Below are 18,822 nucleotides of genomic sequence, written 5' to 3'. Positions count from 1 at the left end.
GAAATTTTCACCATGTAAAATTTGATTTATTCTCACCAAAATTTAGAATGAACTGTACAATATTTTGCAAAGTCGGGGTAGAAAATAATAAATATGTATTACACATATACAACGTGATTGATATAGTGAAAATATCTTTCTACTTTTCATCAAATATTCATTATTTTGGTCAAGTAAGAAAGTATCAATTTTGAGCTTTATTTTGCCTTTTATAAATATTTAAGTACTTAGTTATTTAGTACTAATGTGAATATTTGCAGTTGCATTGTAAATGATATTAACTAAATTGTCAATACATTGTAGCATATAACTAAAACACTTGGACACGATGATTTTCACGATCGCATACCAATATGTTTCCATTTGACATAATGGCGACACCTTCCAAACCTTTGAATTCAGCATCACCTGAACCCCAGGAGCCGAAGGCACGCAAGAAGCTACCGTCTGGATGAAAAATCTGAATCCGATTATTTCCAGAGTCAGCAACACAGATATAACCTTGATCGTCAACGGCAACACCCCTAAATTAGTCAAAATAAGAAGAAAAAATCATTAAATATAAACATTTTCACATAAGCATTTTCTACTCACCTTGGAAATTTGAATTGACCTTCTTCGGAACCTTCTGTACCGAATGTGGACAATACACGTCCATTCACATCAAATACCTGTATACGATGATTATTAGAATCGGAAACAATAACACGATTTGTGTTTGACACAGCTATATAATGAGGATGCTCTAAATTTCCTTCTTCTTTTCCACATGTGCCAAATTTACCAACAAATGTACCATCTGACTGAAAAACCTGTACATATATTAATTCAAAATCATTACAAAATGCTAACTCCATTATTTTTGATAGAATATCAAGTTAGAATTTGATACTTTAAATGATACCTGTACTCTATGGTTTTCTTTATCACAAACATAAATAAAGCCGAGAACATCAGTTGTTACGCCCCATGGATAGTTAAATTTTCCATCGGCTATGCCTTGTGTACCAAATGAACGTAAAAATCTGCCCTGTGGATCCAATACTTGAATTCGATGATTATACCGATCTGCTATTATATACTGTCCAATACGATTGACTGCAACACCAGCTAAACAGTCAAATTCGCCCTCTCCATTCCCATATTGTCCGAATTCCTTAACAAATATACCATTCGAATCGAAAACTTGGACTCTGTGAAATTAACTAAATAAAGTCAGTGTGTTCTTCATATTAAATAAAATATTTATTATACTGAATTGGTATTACCGATGATTTGATGAGTCAGCTACGACTAATAAAAGTAATAATTTGATATTAATTTATGAGATTTTTATAATTCCAAGAATAATTTTATTAATTTTACCGATCGAATTGTCTGGACCAACAGCAATGCCTCTTGGCCATGTAAAACATCCTGGCTCACTCCCCCGGCCACCAAGTTGAAATAATTGGCGTCTCTTTTGCAAGTATTGCGTTCTAGGTGAAATTCTATCGAAAAAAGTTAAATTAATAATGAACAAATTTATATTAATATTAAAAAATTGAATTAAGTGAAATGAGAAATTCACATACCCTGGAACGCCCGTTATACCTGTTGCCGCCCTATTAATTTGAATAATTAATCAATTTTGTGGAATATATTTTTTTTAAGTTAAAATTCATTGACTCCATACAACTTGCATTTACTTACGTAGTGGTAGGGGAGCCTGAAAATATAAAGAATTTTTAAATATATTAATATTTAAACAATAATAATTGCTCCTTAAAAAAAAAAAAAACAATTTATCTAATTTTTGTCTGTGTTTATGAAATGGTATTTATTTTTACCTGGCCCGTTTTTTGAATCGTCATCTGAACTAGCGATTTCATTTGCCTGTCGTAAGGGGAGACCTAAACTTAAACGTCTGGACGCGGAACTATTACTACTCGTGCCTGCTGTTGAAGTACTTGCAGATATGGAGTTCGCATCACGCGAAGAGTCTTTTGATCGGCTACCCTACATTTTTAAATTACACAATTACATTTGATTTACATAAACATGAATGTGAATAGAATTGTAATACCTACCTGACCATATTTATTTTTCAAATATCGCGCCCATGAACTAAGTGCGGCCCCATCTTTATCATCGTTTGCTGTTGATGTTGTTACAGACCGTAGTGGAGATGCTTCACGTGCTTTCAAAGCATGTGATGATCGACTGCGTGCAAGATCGCTGCCACTACTTCCTGTTGCTCCACTTGACAATCCAGATGCACCATAACGTCTAGAAAGTTGTTTTTTTTTTATTTAATTTTAATAATTGTATTGCAATTATTTCTATATCTTACTAATCGTTATGATTTATAACAATATAAAATTACAGCGAATAACTAAACCTGTTTATTGAATATCATCGACAATTTACTAATTTTATTTTTAAATGTTATGTTAAAACACTTTAATTTTGAAGGTAAATAAAAAAAACAATGTATTGCAAATATTATTTCTCATGTATTCAATTCGTACACATATAAAATCAATGAATCAACTGTATGAATATGTTCTATGTAGTCATTGATGTATCAAGCCAAATGATGTTGTTAAAATGAATAGAAATGAAATTATGATAATTGAAACCTGTAGCGTTATAAAAGTGAACAAATCGATCATCATCATCAACAACAACAACAACAAATATCACCAAACCTTGAAGCAAGATAAGCATTTGGACTAGCTGTAGTTGGTGAAACTGGCTGCTCCATTGAAAGTTTTTCATCGTCATCGTTTCCCATTAAATGTGATGAACGACTCCTTGCCAACCGACTGCGTCTCTCTTTTAACGCCAAATATCTTGAACGACCCGTTCCATATTTGTTATCTGAATCCTCACCAGTGTTGGTGTCATCATCAATTGATGGTTGTTGCAAAGCAACCACGGCCGAACTTTTGCTTTTATTCAAAAATCGGCTTTGATAGCTGTGAATTGGTTAATGTTAATCGTTAAACTACTGCATGTCAACCAGATGAATGAAAATGGAAAAAATTGAATTAAGAATTTTTTCAAGAAAAAACATTTTCAAATTATCTAAAATAAAAGCTGCAATTACACTTGAAAAAATCAAAACGAATGTGCGCTCTCTTATTTCAATTTAAAAAAAAAAAACAAAATTAATTCATCAAATTGGCAACAAAATCCAAACAAGTTGGGGACGATGTTCTAAACTACGTACTTAAATTTATCTTTTATCTTGATCGTTTTAAAAACAAATGTTAAATTTTTTCAAAATGAAATTTTAAGCAATGATATTTTTATAAAATTTCAATTATATGCGAGAGCTTGCACCTACTTTCAAACATAAACAAATAAAATCAATTTGAATGGGATATGAAGTAAATGTATTTGTGTTATGTAATTTGTTATCATTTTTAGTACGTGATAACAATATATGTTTATAAAGAGATAAAAATGTTGCACTCACCTACTACTTCCTGATCCATAGCGATTATTTTGATCTTCAAATTCGTTATTTTGGTTTGCTCGTGATCGTGGTGACGAAGTAACAGCAGATTTTGAATCATCACTGTCTCGTGTATAGGTCGGACTACTGTAACCACCCACACGCGAATTATTTACTTCGTCGCGAGTACTGCGTTTTACATCCGTATGTGAATCACGCGATTGTGAAGCTCGGTTTCCATACTTGTCACGGCTAGTACCATTTACTGTTGTATTAGTTTTTGGCATCTGTTGTTCTTCGTCATCATCTGATTCTTCACTAGTACTTTCTTCCTCACTGCTACTGCTTTCGGTATCATCTTTTTTATTTGTTTGATGATTTGGCAAAAATCGACTTTGGAAGGGTTTTTTTTCAGCAACCAACTCGATTGAACCACGTGGTCTGGAAGAAGTCGGTACCTCGGGTTTTGTTGTTTGTTTTGTAGTGCTTTGGACATTCCGTGCGGTAGATGTAACGGTTGTGGATGATGCTGAACTTTCTGTAGATGTTGTAGAATCCGTACTACCAGAGCGTGTTGTTGGTGGTTTTTTTGACACTGACTGTACACCAGCGCTTACGGTTTTTATTGACTGTTGATGAGATGTTATTGAACCATCAGAATCCGTGTCAGCCTGACAAAAATTGACGAGTTGATGTGTGTTGTGTGTTTTGCTTACTAACTATTCTAACGTGTGTACTGATTTAACTAATTCAAATGATTATAATGTCAACGGTGTGTTGTACTTGTGTTTATGCTTTGTTTTCATGGTTTTTTTCCGTTAATATTTCTAAAAGTTTTCTTCTACTGAGGCAATAAAACTCAAATTTGATACTATTTTTTTAAAAATCATTTCTTCATATTCGGAGATTAGCTCATTTTTAATATGCTATCAAAAACTAAAAAAAATATATAGTCTGTTACGCTTAGTAGTGTTTTTTGTATTGTATTTGTCTAATAGTTTGGTTTAACAGATTAAATCGTTTCAATTTAATTTACTTAGATTATTCTGAATTTATTCAGTCTTCATCGAAACTTACCTCAGTCGCATGAGGTGGTGTCCGACGTACAGGTGATGTTGCTGAACTATTATCACTTTCTTCGCTAGCCGTGCTAGAAGAAAAAAAAAACAATGAAGAATAAGTATAAATAAGCAATTTGAAGCCATTTGAGTTACACTCCCGTAAATAAAGTAAATATGTTTGAACGACTTGTCACCTGCTAATGTTCGATGTTGTTCGACTTTTCAAAGCAGCAACACGTTCAGCAATTGGTCTTTATTGGTTTTTCATAAAATTATGATATTGATTATTGATACAAAAGAAAGTTACGCCAAGAAAGTATTGTTTAACATAATTTAATTTGGTCCATACCTTTCGGGTTCAGTTACAGGTGCTACGGGTGTAGTGGTTGTGGTCGATGTTGAACCTTTGTTTTGGCGTTTAATACGATCGATTTCATCTTCCGACATTTGACGCTGAGCTGCTGGTGCAGTTGTGGGACGTTTTGCTTGTACGGTTTGTTTTGGTGTAATTGGCTGTGGTGTTTCTTTCTTTTCTTTTTTTGGTCGATCACTTTCTTGAAGTCGTTTCATAACTCTTGGCGAATCGGCCAAGCGAATGATACCACTCAAATTACCACGCGAAACAAATTCAGTGTCCAAAACACGTTCACGTTCTTTTTCCTTTTCTTTTTCGTGGAAGCGAACAGCACGGTTTTGTTCATTATCTGAATCGTCTTGTTGGTGGCTGCGAACAAATCTAGACCGAAAACGAGATTTTGGTGCGCGAGAAGATTCATCATAGTCGTTTCCGTAATCATAATCATTTCCACCCCTTTGATATCGACTAAGTTAAATAAAAAATAACTTTGAATTTCGCACACTTTTCTTCAATATTATTATGTATTTAGATGTTGTAAATTTTATACCTTCCACTATCATTTCCATAACGTTCGTTGGTTCTACTTGGACGTTCACCAAATTTACGACCGGACAATACAGGTTCATCTTCATCACGTAGTCCACGCTCTTCTTGTTGTTGTCTGAATTGTGTTGCCAATCGATGATCGCTTTTTGATCTCATTAGACCCGGCCCTGAAGGTGGTTGTAATGAACTACTAGCGCTACTTATTCCAGCTGAATGGGTAGTTGGTGTAATGTTCAGATCTCCAAATGTTGCAACATTCATCACCAGTTGATTTGGATCGATAGACATTAAAAATCGCACACGTCTCGTATAGTCAGTATTTTCATATTCAAAATTGCGCAAAAACTCAACCGTGCGTAAGAAAATCTCCTTTGTATCCATTAATTCACAATCATCCCATTCGATATTTTCGTTCATGTATTTATCGGCAACATCACAATTGCTTTGAATATTTCCAATTTCTAGATCGAGGTTTTCTTTTAAAGTTGTCAAGTTTCGCAATTCTGTCATCAAATACCGATCAATTTCGGAGCGCAAAAAATCAGTGCGATCTTTAAGTGCTTTGTTTAAACGACGATAGATCTCCTCAACTTCCTCAGAAACGCTTAAACAATTCGATTGTAAACCTAATGTATTTTTCTCTACAATGGCCAATGAGTCTTGTAGTCTATTGACTCCACGGCGAATTTGACTATTTATGCGTGTGATTTCGCGACGCAATATATCCATATGTGCACTTTTGCAATCTTCACAGATCTTTTTCTCACAGTGGGCACATGGTGACAAATATGACTTTTCCGAGCATACATTACAACGTTCCATTATCTGACCTATTTTTTCAGAAAAAAAAACTTATTTATTAATAGAAGCATAGTTTACCAATTTATTTTCAACTCTCACCTGATGTTGGATCTGGTGGTTCACCTGTGATTTCCATACGTAATTCTAAGAATCTTTGCAGAGTTACATTTGTTGGAAATGCTTGAACACCCTGATAAGGAATGCGATGCTCGGCGCGACATTCAGGACATTTAACTTGCCGACGTACATAGTCAACTAATCCTTCCATACATGGTTCCATGCAAAATGAATGCTGACATGGCAATAATTTTGGATTGCGATACCGGTCTAAGCATACACAGCACGTAAGTAGTTGTTCAAAATGTTCCATTTTTTATAAAACTCTAGAAATAAAAAATGTAAAAAGGAAATAATTTAATTCTATTTGTTTAATTTAAACAAAAAAAAAAAAACGATGAAAAAATTATCTTCGACAACATTTTAGCTGTAAAAAATGAGCTATTTCTGTATAAGTTCTGCGAATTCTTTTCAATGATGATAAAGAACATGAATCATGATTCCGAAAAAAAACATTTGAGTTTTTTTTAAATGCGCAATATACTGTGTGATGATAGTTACGTTTGTGTATATAAAACGGATGTTTTTATATTGCAAAAATAACTTCGTCATCCTGTATGTTTGTCCTTCTGGTTTTACGTACTTTGTGTCATTATGAAACAAAAATAATTGTAAGTATAAATGAACAATGACATTTTCATTGATGATAAATATGAATTCATTTTGTATCATTAACAATATCCAATATTTAATATAGATTAAATAGGAAAAATTATGAGTTTTTATTGAAATGCATGAAGACGCTATACCCTCTATACTCTATTTGAAAATCTTAATGTTTTGGGAATAATTCAGCCGAAAAATGTAATTATAATAATACAGCAAGTATTAATATCGTGATGAAAATCTTAAAATAAATGTTCGGTTGGAATTCGTACTATTTTGATATGTCTTGGTTGCAAACTAATTGTGTGTCGTCACACAAGTGAAAACTATTTATCTATATTTCTTCACTCTTTTGTCTTTGTTTGATTTCAAAGAGAATCATCTCAATTTATTACAGAAAATGTTCACGTACACAGACTTACTCGATTTTGTTTTCTTTAGTTTCTTTGTTCTTATTTGAGTGATTTGGTAATATTCTTTGAAAGAAAAGGAAAATCCTTTTTTTCTCAATATTATTTATTTTTCTTGAATTTATCGAATGTAAACACTAAATAACCGAGTGAAATAAATTCAGATATATCGATGTCGTGGACACGTCCACAAGAACCAATAATTCGATCTTAATAGGATTTCAAACGATTTACTGCAAGGAAATATTAAGTGTGTTTCACTTTATCTACGTTAAACTCGGTTGTTGTACGATCAAAGCGCACATTTAAAGTATTTGAAGTGAGTGCGCGCGCGTTAGCCGTATGTCAGTAAGTTGTTGGTGTATTTGGAAAATAAATGTGAATGTATTTTTAATTATTTTCTCATACGTTTGTAAAGACATCCGATATGCGAGCGCATATGTATTCAAATGAAAAAATTTCATCGCACGAGCGTGCGCGAATGCGTTTCAAAATATAGCGCTGATTGAGTGCAAAGGAAAACTTTTCAAATTCTATTCTATACATAATAGCGTTTTAAAATGTGTTTACATACGTCCGCAGCCTTAGTATATAAATATAAACTGGAAAAAAATGAATGTCTTTGTTGTCATTTTTACAAAATCCGAATTTTAAATATGGCGTCTATTTTTTGTGGTTCCAAATGAATATTTTTAATTCCTGATTAAATTGCGATCTCAAACATGTAGCCAAATTAACATATTTTTTAAAAAATCTTCAGGTTTGATCTCAAATTCGATCGTCAATAATCAATCCCATCGTATTTAAGACCTATTTAAAGCAATACGGTTTTTATTTTTCGTTGTTTAAAGTCAGCAAACCTATATGTTTTTATAATTAAGCCAACATACATGTATAAACTTAAACTCAACTTGTATGTCGTTCAATCTATTTTTAAAGTACATATGTAGGTTTGCCTATATTGTAGCTATAGTAGTCGATTCGTAAATTCATTGAAGGTTGCTATGTTTGTTATTAGATCAATTTTCTAGATTTTAATTCATTCACACTTTTTTCAATAAAAAATAAATTTATATTAAATTTTTGAAACTTCGATGAATCTCAAAAACGAACATTTTATTTTTCTAAAACAGAAAATAGTTTCAAAAACGCCCACATTTGGATGTCTCAATTTTAAAAAAATGTGTAACGATTGTTAAAGCTTTCGCAACATTAGTAAAGTATTTGTATTCATATTCATTTAAAAGTCAACTTCATAATTAGCCTCGGTTTTAATATCAACATTTTAGTTGATTGTTTGAAAAAAGCAAAAAAGTTCTAGTTAAAATTCTTTCCGTTTTAAATATATATGCATTTATCTTGCTATATAATTTAACTAGAATCTTTGTCTCAATTTATAAGATTTCTATGAACGAATGTTATGAAATAGTACATTTCTTATGTTTTTCGCATTCTTTCATTGAAAGTAGATATAAAAAAAAATTTACTTCTAAAAATGTCATACAAAGCATTTAAATCAATGTATGGTTTATCGATTTGATTTATTTTTAAACAGAGTAAAAAATCAAAACTCCATTTTGCAATGATCGATATAGCATACGAAAAAATGATCAGCGTTATTAAAGTAAATCAACATTTTTTATATATATATGTTATTTCTAAAACAAAGTAGTTAGTACTTGTGTTGCTCATTCGAGCACGACGAAATCATGGCGTTTTCAATAAGTGCGTCAATGAATGCGTCATCGTGAAATGATGCGCAGTGCTCACTCATATTCATCTTAATTTTTATGTGCCTACAACATTTTTAAAGGATTTTTGTCAAAAGTCTGACGAAACTGTTTATATATTTTGAAACACGCAATCGCCAAAAATACGATGTTATCGAGCACAAAATGAATGAGGCAATCAATCATGAGTCATAAGCTACAAAATAATAAGATTCTTCTATCTATTTATCTCACCTTTTTCGAATTCAAAATGAAAAAATATAAATCTGTAAAATACAATAATTATTATTTTCATGAACTTACAAAATAAATAAGATAAAAGATATTTCATACATTTCTTGTTGGATGTTCGAAGTTCAACGTGGTTTAATTTATCCGAGGCACCAAATGTGACTTTATTTGCCGTTATCTTTTATTCTTTCTGAAACGAGTATATATTTAAAATAATTTGTATTCTGAGTATTTTTTTATGAAAATGTTTTGAAATATGTTATATATGCTATGTTCACCACAACTATTTTTCTTTTAACCTGTGCCTTCCTCTTTTCACGATGAACTTATTACTAGGATCATGTGTATTGTAATTAATAGTTATAATACTAACATTTCTTCGATTAAGTATATCAAATTCAATACGATTTTACACAATGTCGTGGCCGTCATGGGCGTGATAGGATTTCAAACGGCTAGCTTCATAAATTCGACCTTAATTTCACTGTTTTTGTAATAGAATTTTTATTATCAAAGCAATTTAATCAATTCACGTATTTGTAATCGTTTGCAAGGAACGATTAAAACACACACCCGAACTATTTTTAAACCTTCTAATTTGACAGTTTTATCGACTTTTTTTTTTCAAACTTCTGTCGTGAAAGATGATTGTTGATCGAAGACTTCTTCAAAACTGGTGAAAATGACACGAAATGAATGACTAGAATAGAAATTATTAGTCGCACGCGCACTCTGTGAAATGATCGACTGTTGTGAGACAAAAATATTTTTTTTTTTCGAAAACACACTAATCGTTGTATACAACGTTGAAACTTTTCCCCCGAGAATTAAATGTTGCAAATTTGAAATTGAAGTCAATACTTACTTCTTAAGTACTCTGGCTACATTCAGAATAAATTAGGCATTCCAGCTATTTTTCCATTCGATATCTTAATGTAACTTTGTATGATTCATTTCATTGTAAAAGGCCAAAAAGTAATTATTACATGATGAAATCAAACTTTGATTTTTATCTGTTACTATTACCAATTTCTTTCGGATGAGTTTGATAAATTGAAGGAGATTTCATTTTATTCAAGACGCATCAATTCAAAAACATATAAAGTATGTATAATTAATTTGTGACTTAACAATCTTAATAAATCTCATCAAGATTATGTTACACATTATCGCTATTGTTAGCTTAAGTATAAATCGTTAATGTTGATTGTGCATGCATAGCGTTAGAATGTACGAGTGACGAGACACAAATTTTTTAAATTTCAATTTAGAAGGACTTTTAAACTGAATTGGGCCAAAGATTAAGGAAATTTATTTAATATTAAAAATAAAAAATAAAAAATAAAAAATGATATATGCGAACTTGATGTGCGAATTCATATGCGAACTCGTGTGAAAGATCTTCTGTTATGAAGATCCTTGTTATGTTTGATCAATTATTTTAAAACTTTCTGATATTGTAGAACATGAAAAACATAGCATTTCTTGATTCATCATTGGTATCAACATTCTTTTTACTCGTAGTTCCGTCACTCATTATTTACTTCGATAGAGGTTTTTATTTGATTTTTTTATGCTCCTATACTGTGTGGTATTGAAATAAAATCTATTTAATTTTAGATTTGTGGCACTTTTTGGCAGTGTGTGAGCAAATGAGTATTACACACGTTTTCTTTCTGTAACGTATGTGTAGCTGCGCGTTCTACCGTCTACAACCCAGCCATTTTCAAACGGCACTGAATCAAGTAACTAATTGCATGTATATGTTTATCAAACATTACACAACCAACTACTAGCGACTTTGAATTGCTAGAGGAAAAATCCTGTATGTGTGTGCTCATGTGTGAAATGTACTAAGAGCGTACATTTAAAATACAATCATGAGTTTCGCGCCGACTTTTATGTGCTTTGTTATTCTTGCTATCGAATCACAAAAAATCGAATTAAACTTCATCAGTTTTCGACTGACTCTTGTTTGCTTTGACTGTAATATTGGTTAAAAAAAAGTTGTTGGTTTAAGAGCTTCCATTGCACTTAACTTTATCTCCACAAAGTTCAATAACAAAAAGTAAATTTTCATAACAAATAATTATTTCAATTGAATTCAAGTTTTTCCAATCATTTTATCGATAAGCAATGAAAAAGATAATATTGAAACATTTAATAAGGAAAATGACCAGTCTATGTGCCATTTTACATTGAGTTTAATTCAATCTTGGTGTATAGTATCGATTATGCTCTAGAGCAATTATACTTTTAATGTGACAGTGCCCACACAAATTTTAAGAATTTTGTTAGCTAACAAAATAAATATTTTAAAGTGTGACAATACAATGGGCTCAAACAACGATTTAAATGAAGCACAGCCGCCGAACTCTTGAGCACCGAACAAACTGTATTTAGCATTTTAGCATGTATTTATGCGCCTGCAATGGGGGACTAAGTTTTATTTTATTCTTTCGTTTAAATTGCTCGTACATTTGGTACATTTGCAAGAAACTTTTCTGGTATCTTAGTTTCTAACTAGTTTTCGATGACTGTATGTATGTATGAATGTAAAAGCATATTGTTTCGGTATTTTGGTTATTCAAATATTCAACGAACCAACATCGTCAAGTGAAAAGAATGTTGCATATGAAGAAAAAAAAACATCTTCAGAATGCGGAAACAACTGTCTTCAATTTTCCTTTAATATAATTTTGGCATGCTTCTTCTGACTTAACTACAAATCAATAAATATGAATTATCCAATTTGTTGTATTTACTCACTCTACAGGAAGTTTTTTTTTTGATATTGAATGTTTATTTCGAAATTAATTTATAAAACTTGTATAAAATGAGAAAAAAAATAACAACATCCTTGAAAATTGTACCCTACTCGTTAATATAGTTTTGAACACGGTCCAAAATGTTTCCTTATGTTCCATAATCTATACAAATATCAGCTCAACCATAGATTCTGACGTCCAGAGTTTTAGGAGGGGGTAATTTCAAAAAAAAATTCGAAAAATATGGGGGGTAATTTCAAAATTTTTCGTAAAATCCAATCTCTGAAAAACAACAGAGGAATAGCACTTTAGCTTAAGTTTTTATATTGAAATTGAATAATTCAATACATAAAAGTTGATATGTAACATTCGATTCGATTTGAAAGTTGCTGATTTGACAATTAATCAAGCAAAAATATGATCAAAAATCAAGGGGGTGATTGGTAATTTTTTAAAAAACAAGGGAGTAATTTTTGAGACGTTTTTCAGGGGGGGGGGTAATATTGGCCCTATGGACCCACGTCAAAATCTATGAGCTCAACTATTTGTTCGTTATAAAACAAAAATGGCCACTAATACCGCACAGACATTGACATTTACACGTTAACTTCCTTTTTCTGTCATAGCAACTCTGGAAATAATCAAGAAATGCGATAATAAACAGGATCCGATTTCAATGAATCGTTCCCACCCAACAATTTTTGTCTTTTATTGTAATAGACGCCGAAACTTTGTTATGTCCAATTTCTTAACATAAAATTAATTGGATTGGGAACTGAAACGCACAGACAGCGTCTTTTCTACTACTTAGTGTACACATATTGCACAACTAGTTCAAAGTATGGGCAAGAGTTTTAGTAATTTTTCACATAAGTGTGTTTTCCGGGATTTTTTTTACATGAGGAATTACATTAGCAGTGTCATATAAAATACATTGCCAACACTTTACACGGTACAATTTTGTAAACAAAATATTTGTGTTCAGTAAGAACAATGCATTCTATTATATTCCGTGTGGATGAAGAATACATTGGCAATGCAATTTATTCAGCTCAATACTAGAAATACTAGCAGAATATTTTCATTTTTGTTTTTTATACTAAAAAAAGAAGAAATTAAATGAAACTAGCAAATCAGAAAAATGAAAAATAGAGAAATCCTTAGCAAATTGAAAGAATTTTCCTGATGAGCTAAAAAAAGGTCTTTAATTTTTAATCAAAAACCTTAGAAAATTCGAATAATTTTAACAGGGGGTACTGAACTAAGTATACCAGAAATTCAACGCTATACGCAGTTAACACATACGCATCCAGCTGCTATTCTCAGCGTCATTTCTCAGTAGCGTTTAGTTAGCCAGCATAAGGCAAGGTCTGGTTTTAACATCCAGATTTCGATCAATCACCAACTTTATAAGAATATCAAGTTCAATGATATAATGAAACTATCAAATATATTATATAGCAGCAAGAATATATATGAGCCAAAAGCAGAGCATCTTGATTTGCTGCTGCTCAGCATATAGCTGAGAGCTGAGAAATGCTGAACTCGTGCGGCTAACGCATACGAAACGGATGGCACGCACACATGCATTCTCCCCGTTTAAACGGTTATAAACAGTTGATTGGACGTTCAATTCAAAACTCAAAACTTAGTAACCAGTTGAGTTTGAAATTGTGTTGCGACCGAGATATGAGAAGCTGCGAGAAAAACATCACGTCGCATCCCTCGTTATTTTGCTTACGTAAGTGAAAGCAAGAGATGAGATGCGACGTGCTGTTTTTGCTCTCAGTCTTTCATATATTCTGAAAGTGTACGTCTAACGCATACGAAACGGATGCACGATACATATTCCCCTTTCACTTCGTATGTTCGCTGGTATAGTGTGTAACCGTTGTACCGGCAATAGCGTCAACGGCAGCACATACGAAGCGAAAGGGGAATATGTATCGTGCATCCGTTTCGTATGCGTTAGCCGCACGAGCTCAGCATTTCTCAGCTCTCAGCTATATGCTGAGCAGCAGCAAATCAGGATACTCTGGCCAAAAGTAATTAATATCAACTTTATGAATTAAATTTTATTTTGTTTGATATTGTACATTTATTTGGATCTTCGTCATGCTTTTCATTTTCTCCATGCGCTTGAAACAGCCGATTTCGTAATGGACTTTTGTTGACTTGATACGATAATTGGTTTCCGATTTATCCGATCGAACATATCGTACGCCACCAAATGAGAGATTTTGGCCAACATCGAAACTATATATCACTTCAGTCTTGCGTAATACTTCTTGGAACTTCAATTTTCGTTCTTCTTTGGGTTTTTTCAGTGTTGGTTTTTTGCTGTCTGAATAATGCTAGATATTCGCAGCGGTTGTCCAGCATTGCTGCCCAGATGTTGATTCGATGCGTTCACCGCACGCCGTTGTGTGTGGTAAAAAAAAGTGTGTTCCGCATGCGGTATGCGGTGAACGTATCGAATCAGCATCTAGGCAGCAATGCGCTTCTTGATGTTTCGTTTTCGCTCGTTGACACGTTTTCACGTGGTCACTTTTTTTCTTTCATCTCTTTTGGTTTATTCTGTTCCACTTTTGGTTTCTATTGTGTCTCCGGAATAAATTGTTCATTGTGATCTAACTGATGAAGTAAATGAAACAAAAAAATAATAATATTTAACTTTGAACGGATTTGTTTCTAGTATAATGCAAACAAAAAAACCTTTGTAATCGAAGAAACAAAGGTACAAATCGATGCTAAATGAATTTCAATTTGTAGAAGTACGCCTTTCCATTGTTTTCCCAATCGTTCGGGCGCAAAATGGCGTCCAACAATTCTTGATTCGGTGTGCATTTCGATTCACTTTTGAAAAGATAGTCCAATTTCATGCATTTTTGGATTGGAATTTTTGTGCAATATAAACTGTTTCATACGAGTGCATCCAGGTGTTATTGGCAAAATTGGTTCGGAATTGTTGCATTGCATATCCAAGTGAATTGGCCAGTCCAGAAGTAGACGGTGCTTGTCCATTATGAAATATGCACAATCTCTTCATAGCTGTAAACAACTTGTAGTCATTTGCATTTTCTGATGCAATTGCATCGCAATCGATGCCGCGTTCAAACTTTGAATTCAATCCACAGATATTCTATATAAACAAAACAATGGAATATTCTTTTATTGTGACACTTAATTCTGTTACTTCAAAATTGTTAAATTTTAAATCAATTGTTTGCTGGTGGTTGGCACTTCATATCAAAATCACAAAGCACACACGGTGTTTGTCAAAAAATTGCATATTTAGAACACAGCGATATTTTTCAAAAATATGAGAATGCATCGATTTATTCGTTATTCTCATGTTTCAAAAGCAAAAACAAAACTTCACTTTGAATCAAACACAATAAAAATGGCTATGATGTGTTCGCAACGATGCATTTAATTTGATATCAACAAAATCATCAAAACATAGTTTTTTAATATCGGCTTTTGTGTGCAAATTAAATCTCACATATTATTTCTGAAAAATGATCACACCAATTGAATGTGTATCTTTCCGAGTGTCGTAATCAACGAGTTGTAAATCAACTTTTTCCGGTAACAACCGATATTCAAAAAGGATGACCAATACACAAAACAAAACCGAGATGTTCATTATATTTCTGAGAAACGATTTCGATGTCGCCACACAATGCTTTGTTTATGATGTCTTACAGCACATGAAGCTGATGAAAATACAAACACACGCACACATCCATTTGCTATAAGCACATCAACTTATTGCCCGCTGTATCAAATTCAGTTACACTGTTCACTGTTATTTAAAACAGCGCAAAATGGATAACCAACGACAAAGACGCTTAAAAAGACATTTAATAGAAAATGAACTCTGATGATAGAATTTCATATTGGAAGATATATTTTGAGCGGGAAATTCACAAAAACAAAAACAAATCAACTTAATATTGATATTGATTTTATTTTTATTTGAACTCATTGTTTGAATATTTCACCTAAAACCTATAATACATAGTCTAGAATCTAATTTATAGATGCATTTACTATGTAGAATACAAAATCATTCCATCTAAATCCAAAATTTACAATCAGTTTGTAGAGAAACAGGACATATCAAATTACCTTGAAGACTTTGGACGTTCAATAATTAAAAACTAATTAAAAATCTAAAATCTTTTCTCAGGATTTGTTGGAATGACGTCACAACAACGAAAATCTATAAATTCAACTCTAAAAGCAAAAAAACAAGTAAGATTTAAAAAAGTATTATACATAATTTCACACAGTTATATTTATTTAGTCTAGGGGCTTTTATCTTCAAATGTATACGATTTATACTGTAAATAGTGAACAGTCTATGTATTTTGGATAGATATCCATCCGAGATATTTTAGAATATCTGGATATTTAACGCAACTGCACAGGGCCAGAGCTGTGTGCGTCTCACATATAACCTACGTTATGTCGCTACACGAAAAATACAGACACAGTGTGACTGTGTACATGCGGCACTTGATACACATATACGTAGCGACCTACCGTAGATTCTATTTGCGATGCAAACAGCTCTGGCACTGTGCAGTTGCGTTGAATATCCACATATTCTAAAATATCTCGGATGGATATCTATCCGAAATACATAGACTGATAGTGAACTATATTGCAAAAATCATCTGTAATACGCGCAAATAAATGTGCATAACTACATATATAGTACTTCGACAGCTGGAAAAAAATGCGATTTTTTTCGATTTTTAACAATTTTTTCAAAAATTGGCGCATCGATTTGTGACCATTCTATGAACCGTTTGGGCTCAAAGGTGTATTTTAAACTGTATAAATATATGCATAGGTCGCATTGACCACGAAAACGAACGCTCGTTGACACCTCTATTTGTGACCATTCTATGAACCGTTGGGGCTAAAATTGTGGCTATCGTAGTTTCCCATGGGGACATATATAATATGTGCAAAATTTGAGCGAATTCTGAAACCATGCCCCAAGATTTTGATACATTTCACGTGGAATCGCCGATTTATAAAAGAATATATTTTCCCGAACATTGAAACCTTCTGTCGAAATGTAAAAAACATCATTTTCAAGAGATAAACCACCTGAGCAAAAAATAATGAAAAATAACATTTCAAAATATGGAATGAGTTACACCTTAAGGTGCTTGCAAGCTGCTTGATGGAAGCTTGCATAAAATATAAACAAAAGAATTATCAATTGTATAATAAAAATCAACCCAAATATGATAATTTTTTTTATAATTTAACCTATTTATTATGTTTGGCATACGAAAATTGCATTCAAACGTTGTAGATATCAATGTAAAATGATTGCGTGCAAGTAAAAAAGGCTTTTCTACTTTTAATTATAGAATAGGATTGTGATTCCAATGCATATAGCATGGCATGCTAGATGGCATGGCAATTTTAGAAAGACTTTTATCTATGCCAAAAATGGCTAGGGGATATACATCCAATAATGAATTAGTACGAAAACCCCGTTTTTGTACTTTAGAATAAATCTCTTCAAGTTATAGCAGTTACTGAAGGGAATTTACTGTTTTAAAATGTGTGTTTATAATATAAAAATATAGTTAACCCTCTAGTGCATAGCCCTGCCTTTAGGCAGGGTGTATAAATTATTATCTAAAATATATAATTAAAAACAAATGATTCTATTTATGAATTAAAATATATTCAGCAGGGTTCAGGCTTTCATTTGCCGTTCATTTGACAAGTGAAAATGAAGCGGCTGTTTAACAGAAATTTGACAAAAAAAATTATTCCTCTCTTCGTTTATAGCAATTTTATAGCAGTTTAAACAATGGATTCGATTGTTCTCTAATTTTGTCAATAGCATTTTTTGAGTAAACTATGCAATTTTTTGAATTTCGATTATTTTTTTAAGGAATTTTAAACCAAAATAATCATAGAAAAATAGTTCTCATGTCGAAAAAAAATTAATGCATTAGAGGGTTAAAATGAATGTTTATGTTTTGATTTGGGACTGTCAAATCGTTCAAAACGCTCCAATTCAGAATGAATGAAGTCCCCCTAGTGTGAGCGACTGAGCGTATGTATGTTAGTGTTTATAAAAAATAATATTATGAGCATTTATGTTTTCTCCAATGGAAGTAACCAGAGATTCGATTCAATATAGAATATAAACAAATCAACTAAAACAGATATTTAATGCGTTTTTTTGCGTGAGGTTGCAAACATCTCGTCAGTTAATTCTTTGTGGGCCATAACTAATATTGTGTTTCATTTCAGTTTAATTTGAACGCTATAAGCAAAAATTGTTTTCAAAAATGAATAAATTTATATATAATACTCACATTTGTTTAAAAAAAATTAAGAGAGATAAATTAAAATGAAGATAGATTGTGTAAAAATATAACAGTTAAATGTTTCCTTTATTTTGTTATGGAATCAAGAAAAAACTCATTTCTAACTAAATCAGTGTCATTTCAGTTTGTGATAAAGGTGAATAAACGATAAATGATCTCTAGTGACTACACATGTGTAGACGATTCTGAATCATTTCAACAATTCATAGAACAATTCTAAGAAAATAGCTTATAAAAAATAAACAAAAGAGGTGCAACGTTCTTTGCGTATATTTCATTCTTCGGTTCGTTCTGAAATACGTTCATATATTAATAGATGAGAGTGTTAAACAGTGGAAACAAACGTATGAAATATGTGTGTTTTCATCGAATGAAATG

The 18,822-nt window shown here is 32.1% G+C and overlaps 1 protein-coding gene across 7 annotated transcripts; it reads right to left on the bottom strand.

Annotated features, from left to right (window-relative positions):
• Positions 1 to 4: 4 nt before the first annotated feature.
• LOC116339280 (RING finger protein nhl-1) lies at positions 5 to 10,042 on the bottom strand. Of its 7 annotated transcripts, XM_031765062.1 has the most exons (20): positions 9,876 to 10,042; positions 9,676 to 9,786; positions 9,405 to 9,492; positions 9,306 to 9,337; positions 6,308 to 6,591; positions 5,409 to 6,237; positions 4,853 to 5,326; positions 4,698 to 4,754; positions 4,520 to 4,592; positions 3,464 to 4,113; positions 2,691 to 2,960; positions 2,070 to 2,268; positions 1,830 to 1,998; positions 1,693 to 1,708; positions 1,575 to 1,604; positions 1,366 to 1,490; positions 1,269 to 1,293; positions 905 to 1,193; positions 595 to 812; positions 5 to 524 (listed from the first exon to the last, which is right to left on the bottom strand). In XM_031765062.1, exons 5-20 carry the CDS (start codon positions 6,576 to 6,578, stop codon positions 311 to 313), a joined length of 3,909 nt encoding a protein of 1,302 aa, XP_031620922.1. In that variant the 5' UTR covers positions 6,579 to 6,591; positions 9,306 to 9,337; positions 9,405 to 9,492; positions 9,676 to 9,786; positions 9,876 to 10,042; the 3' UTR covers positions 5 to 310. The 7 variants fall into 7 exon arrangements, with proteins under 7 accessions (XP_031620922.1, XP_031620921.1, XP_031620925.1 ...); XM_031765061.1 differs by having other exon boundaries at positions 9,676 to 10,042; XM_031765065.1 differs by having other exon boundaries at positions 3,464 to 4,071; positions 9,676 to 10,042.
• Between the last annotated feature and the right edge of the window lie 8,780 nt (positions 10,043 to 18,822).

This window comes from Contarinia nasturtii, unplaced genomic scaffold (assembly GCF_009176525.2).
Source record: "Contarinia nasturtii isolate CC-2019 unplaced genomic scaffold, AAFC_CNas_1.1 Cnas_scaffold_493, whole genome shotgun sequence".
NCBI classification, from domain to species: Eukaryota; Metazoa; Arthropoda; class Insecta; order Diptera; family Cecidomyiidae; genus Contarinia; species Contarinia nasturtii.
The sequence above is the reverse complement of the archived record's forward strand: the minus strand, read 5'-3'. Positions and strand labels throughout refer to the sequence as shown.

Coding starts and splice junctions, on each gene's coding strand:
- LOC116339280 (XM_031765061.1), bottom strand. CDS start 6,578: ATGGAACATTTTGAACAACTACTTACGTGCTGTGTATGCTTAGACCGG. Junction 6,238..6,307: donor ACCACCAGATCCAACATCAG/GTGAGAGTTGAA, acceptor CTGAAAAAATAG/GTCAGATAATGGAACGTTGT. Junction 2,269..2,690: donor AATGCTTATCTTGCTTCAAG/GTTTGGTGATAT, acceptor ACAACTTTCTAG/ACGTTATGGTGCATCTGGAT.